Here is a 6,306-nt window from a genome sequence, read left to right as displayed (position 1 = left end):
GCCTCACTTTCTTGAAAGATTTCAATTTTTATTCCATCAATTCCTGGTGCCTTGTTCTTTGCCAATTCCTTCAATTCACCTTAGACTTCCTCCTTCAGTATCGTTGGCTCTTGATCATATGCTACCTCTTGAAACAGCTGAACATTAACCATTTCCTTTTGGTACAGTGACTCTGTGTATTCCTTCCATTTTCTCTTGATGCTTTCTGCATCATTCAATAATTTGCCCAGAGAATCTTTCAATAACAAAAGTCGAGGCTTGAATTTTTTCTTTAGTTCCCCCAGCTTGAGAAATGCTGAGCGTGTTCTTCCTTTTTGGTTTTCTGATTCCAGATCTTTGGACATTTTGTTGTAATATTTGCTTGATCTTCTTGAGCTGATCTTTGAAATTTTCTGTTCAGCTCTTGGACGGCCTCATTTCTTCCATTTGCTTTAGCATCTCTACACTGGACAGCAAGTTTCAGTGTCTCTTCTGACATCCATTTTGACCTTTTCCTTCTTTCTTGTCTTCTCAATGACTTTTTGCTTTCTTCCTGTGTGATGTTCTTGATGTCATCCGACAAGTCTTCTGGTCTTCGGTCTTTAGTGTTTAATGTATCTAATCTGTTCCACCAGTAGGGCTCCTTAAAGTCAAAGAACACAGTGTCATGAATGGAAAAGGAACAGATAAGTCTGTTATGGAAAAGGAGTAGAATGGCACGGAGGTCATGGGGGTGGAAAATCCCAGCTGAGCATTTATTGTCTGGTTCACAAAAAGACAATATAATTAGTTTCTTCTTGCTCTTTATGATGGGTTCTTTTACTATCAGGAATATGTTTTATGAATCATTACCATATCGATTCAAATGGCACAAGAATCAAGATACCTAATCACTCCAAAACTGTTGGTCCAATATTACCCATGACTTACCATCAAGGACTAAAATTCTCCTGGCACTCATCAGTCCTTATCAAGACTTAGTGTCCACTGAACATTCAGTTTACTTACCACTTGTAGCTGCACCCCGCTGTAAAATGTAACTGAATTGTTGTTACCTCTTGTTGTCACTCTTGTTGCTCAGAGTATTATACTTGTTGAAAATTAATAGTGCAAAACAGCAAAGTCTGGAATAATCCAATAGACAGCTTACCCGTATCTGAAGTAGGTACTAAACTGTCTGCAGAGGCGGTGTGCAAGCTCTCGTTTCCCACAAGCTTGAGGACCAGCCAGTATCAGCATGGGATAGGGAGCATCCAGACTTGGCAGGGTGCTACAACAGAGGACAAGAGTCCACCGGTGAGTTACGTGCAGCCAGGCACACAGGGTCTAAACTACATCCAATCTGTAAAGTTCTAGGCCTCATTCAGAATGTTGTTGCTGAGAGCTGTCAAGTCGGTTCTGACTCGCAGCAACCTTGTGTAGGGTTTCCAAGGAGTGACTGGTGAGCTTGAACCACTGACCTTGTGGTCCCGTCCAGCACAGTGCCACAGCAGGACTCACATTCAGAAGGAGTGTAGCTAAATCATCACTTGCTAATTGTAGACACAGCACAGAGGGATCTGGTCTTACTTTTTAAAACCAACTTGATTATAATAAGACACAGATAACATACGAAGCATTTCATTGTTATTGAGTCAACTGCAACTCTAGCACCCCTATAGAACACAGTAGAATTACCCCCATAGGGTCTCCAACGCTGTGATCTTTATGGATAACCTCCACAGGGTCACTATGGGTTGGAACTTAACAACAACAAATCTTTATCAAAGCAAACTACCACATCTTTCTCTCCTGGAACACCTGCTGGGATCAAACCATAAACTTGTAGGTCAGCAGCCCAGTGCTTAATCACTGCGCCACAAGGCTCCTCATTCATAGCATGACAAGATTGGAGCATATGTAAATTTAAACATTTACATATGCAAATTTAAAATACTTTTTAAAAGAAAAATTATGGTACAATATACTCGTTCTTGATAGGTGCCAAGAACTTGAAAAATGAAAGAAGACAGACTATGTTTGAGAGGAAAGATTTATTGTCCCACTTAGTGGATGAAAACACACATAGGCAAACTTTACAGTCATTTCTACAATTCACCTGAGCAATTACTATATGCCAGGCATTGTTTAGGAGTTTGACTTATATGACCTCATTTAATTACCACCAGAAACTTATGAAGATACCGCTACAGTTACCCCATTGAGCTATAAGAAGAAGAGGAAGTGTATAATTGACATGTTTAAAGGCCTGGCTAGAAGTAACAGCTGATGTGGTCACTGGGCATAGTTCTCCAGGCCTGCAACACTCATCTCAAGAATGAAGGAAGCCCAAAGCCACTGCCAGCAAGTCAATTCCAACTTATGACTGCCCTGTATAGGCTTTCTGAGGTTGTAAATCACAGGGGGGACCTTTTTTCTGCTAAAATGTCTAACATCATTCTCAGGCCATACAACATTATCAACTTCAAAATTAGCCTGGTAGATATGGTCATACATTTAATTATCTCACCCCTAATTGATGCTTGGGACTCCTGGGGTGGCGCTGTGGGCTAATGCATCAGACTGCAAAGTCAGTTTCAACCACAAGATCGGAGGTTCAAGGTCACCGGCTGCTCCTCAGACACCTTATACAGGATTGTGATGGGTCAGAACCAACTCAACGGCACTTAATAACAACAATGCGATGGTTGGAACTGCAGTTGCCTTGGTAGAGCCAGACCAGATGATTTTGAGGGCCTTATACAGCCCACCACCCTTGCTGTAAATCTTTATGGGAGCAAAAAGCTTTATCTTTCTCCCTCAGAGTAGTTGACAGACTCTTACTGCTGAACGTGTGGCTCACAGTTGAGTGCTTATCCTACACAGGCACCCCGCTCCTCTCCTTTGGAAGAGATGAATGAAATGTCCTGCAACATGCTGAGCTGCAGGATGTGTCTGGATCCACTCATAATAAACACTACGGTGTTGTTAAGTATTGTCGAGTCAGTTCCGACTCTTAGCAACCCTGTACAGGGTTTCCAAGGCCTGACTGACAGGTTTGAACCACCGACCTCGTGGTTGGCCTTCCAGTGCTTATCTTACAGTGCCACACCAGGTCTCCAATAAAAGTTATGTTGTTGTTAAGTGCTATCAAGTCAGTTCCGACTCACAGCAACCCTCTGTAGGGTTTCCAAGGAGCAGTTAGTGGGTTTGAACTGCTGACCTTGTGGTTCACAGTCTAGTGTTAATCCTACGGTGAGCACCACACCAAGACTCCGGTAAGAGCTGTAGGAATGCAGAACAAAATGTAATGTTTTCTAAAAATATGTGCAAGATGTGGATTCTCTTCAGGCATGGAGAATACCAGCATCGTTTTTCAGCCTCTCTGAATATCCACAGAAAGACAAAAGGCACAAGCAAAAAACCACGGAAAACATGTACAGTAACAAAGACAGCTGAGTAAGTACCTCCAGGAACCATAACATACAAAAGGTGTGGACCTTAATACTGGCATGATACTGGCGTCTGAACAAGATGAAAAAGGAAGCAACATGACAGCAAACCACAGAAAAAAGGAACCCCAAAATAGCCAATGGATTTTCACTGAAATCAAAGCAGGCCGAAACTAGGAAGTGTTGTGCACCCTCCAGTACTGGCGTCCTGGTAGGGTGCTATAGGATAAGCACTAGACCTCAAGGTGGGTTTGAACCACAAGATCAGTGGTTCAAGCCCACCAGCATCTCCTCAGTAACAGTGTACAGGGCCCCTATGAGTCAGAACCTACTTGACAACACTTAACAATAACAACAATACTGGGTAAGTTCAAGAGGCCATTGGTCAGAAGGTTTGAATTCTCAAACTGAGCCACTAAATTTTGCTTCTCAAAACGGAGACCCATGCCCATGAGAAACAGATGAATTAGAATTGGGCAAAATGGCACCCACAAGACAACCAGAAGATGTAGATCAAAATGGGGGCATAAACAGGGGCAGCCAATTTAATAAATCAAGACAAGAGATTTTTTAACACTACACAGACTTAAGAAGAAAATTCTACAAGCCACTAAGAAAAGCCATATGCTCAAATTAGAAAAAAACTCAGAAATGAAATGGCAGAACTCAGGAAAGAATTGAAAATGCAAGGAAAAAATGATCCTTTCAGAAACCAAGATAAACCTAGAAGGAACATTAAGAGAGGCTAAAGACGACATATTATGCCTGAAGAGAATAAGGTTAAAAATGAATCCTACAGTGTCCTCGTTATCTTCAAAAGATTCATTCTAGGATGCCCTCTTCCCTCAACTGCAGATACCAAAATCCGGGAATGTTCAAGTCCCTTATATGAAATGGCATAGTATTTGCATATAACCTGCCACATTCTTCCATATACTTCACATTGTCTCTAGATTATTCATAACATCTAAATAACATGTAAACCCCCTGCCACTGCCTTCGAATCGATTTCGACTCAGAGTGACCCTGCAGAGGGTTTCTGGGACTGTAGGTATTTATGGGAGCAGACAGCCTCATGTTTCCTCTGAGGAGTGGTTGATGGATTTGAAGCCTCACCAGCTCTCCTTAATGGGATTGTTCCCTCTTAGCCTTTAAGGGATTGCTCTAACCACTTAATTGCTCCCCCACCCCACTCCCCAAACGTTTTCAATTGTGAGTTGGCTGAATCTGCAGATGTGGAACCCAGAGATATGGAGGGCTGACTATAATTTAAAAGAAGTGAAGACCCACTCATATGTGACCAGTGGTTTTGGAAAAGGTATGCAAGCAATTCAACCAATGACTCTGGAACAACTGGACATCCAGAGGCAAAAAAAAAAAGACCTCCACCTAAGTCTTGGAGTCCTGGTGTGGCGCTGTGGGCTAATGTGTCAGACTGCGAAGTCGTTTGAACTGCAAGGTCGGTGGTTCAAGATCACCAGCTGCTCCTTGGAAACCTTATGCAGGGTCGCTATGGGTCGGCATCAACTCAATGGTACTTAACAACAAGAACCTAAATCTTATCACACCAAACAACAAGGACACCATCAGTGACTCTGGGCCAGAGTCAAGCTTCTACCCAATTATTTAAAAACATTGTATGGTGGGGGCGAAAATCTGTATACACAGCAAAGGGGACCATTGCAACAAATTGTAGATGTGCAATTGAGTGACACCGTTGACATTCTTCAATTCACCTGACCATTCTAGCCTCACCATCCTTTCCAACTGTTTTACCACCAAAAACATCAATCAACTCAATGCCTGCTGAGCGTCTCACCTAACCTTTCGAGATGCTGGTCTCAACTCGACGCTACGTAGATCAACCTTGGCAAGTGTTCAACGCTCAAGCCACCCACCCTTTTGCAAATTCAGCTAAAGTTTTGCTTGCTTCCATGCAGACCTCCAGGGGAAAGTTTTGGCTTGAGGTCTAAGGCTTAAAGATCTCAGGGTAATTGTTTTGTGGGTTTGTCCAGCCTCAATGGCTCCAGGAGATTGGATTTCATTAAAAATTTGAAATACTGTTCTGTATTTACCTCTCTTTTGATCAAAATTCTCGAGTCTCTTAAATTAAAACATTTAATAGTAGTAGCTGCTACCATATTGTTTTAATATTAAGCCCTCTCCCTGATTATGCCAAGATTTCCCAGCAATGCAGCGTACAAGCCCTCAGGTATAGGAGTGAGGCGGTCTCTTTCTGAGTCTGGTATTTGGTGCCTCCAGAGAGCTCAGCGCTGCTCAGAGAGGAGACAGCAGAGCCAACACTAGCTCCTAATTCCATCTCGATGCATTCTCCACAGTGAACGCTCATCCTTCCCACAACATCACGGCAGTTTGCTCTTATCGACATTGTTGTTGTGAAGTGCCATTGAGTCGGTTCCCACTCAGAGTGACCCTGGATAGGGTTTCCGAGGAATGGCTAGTGTCTTTGAACTGCTGACCTTGAAGTCAAATGCTTATCCTACAGCACCACACTAGTATACCACTGTGTACGTGGCAGCCAGAAATGATCTAGAAATAACCTGTTTATCAAACACTGCTGCAAGTTTCTTCCATACATCTTTTTTATATAGACAGACCCTCAAGCATGAAGTCACTAGCAATATCATAAACTAGACACAAGATACAATGAAGACATCAATATCCTTCTTTTAAATCAAAAGGGTTAGTCCAGCTGTATGCAAATCTATGATAAATCACTTCACCTGGAGGGCTACCAACAAAAACTGTCAGTGTCTATGCTAGTGAATTATATGTAAAAATTACAGCCGGAGATGCAAAATGAAACATTTCCCTCTCCTTGGGAAACCAACCACACGAAGTGCAGGAGCCAACACGGCCTGGAGAAGCCATTTAC

General features: G+C 42.5%; 1 protein-coding gene across 1 annotated transcript in view; it reads right to left on the bottom strand.

The window, feature by feature from the left end:
• LRGUK (leucine-rich repeats and guanylate kinase domain containing) overlaps positions 1-6,306 on the bottom strand; it is a 139,428-nt gene that overhangs the window by 70,887 nt on the left and 62,235 nt on the right. Inside the window, exon 12 of the mRNA XM_006861226.1 lies at positions 1,130-1,249. Coding sequence (XP_006861288.1) covers positions 1,130-1,249 — 120 coding nt within the window. The remainder of the gene's footprint in view (positions 1-1,129; positions 1,250-6,306) is intronic.

Source organism: Chrysochloris asiatica, unplaced genomic scaffold (assembly GCF_000296735.1).
Source record: "Chrysochloris asiatica unplaced genomic scaffold, ChrAsi1.0 scaffold00041, whole genome shotgun sequence".
NCBI classification, from domain to species: Eukaryota; Metazoa; Chordata; class Mammalia; order Afrosoricida; family Chrysochloridae; genus Chrysochloris; species Chrysochloris asiatica.
This window is presented reverse-complemented; position numbering and strand designations above follow the sequence as displayed.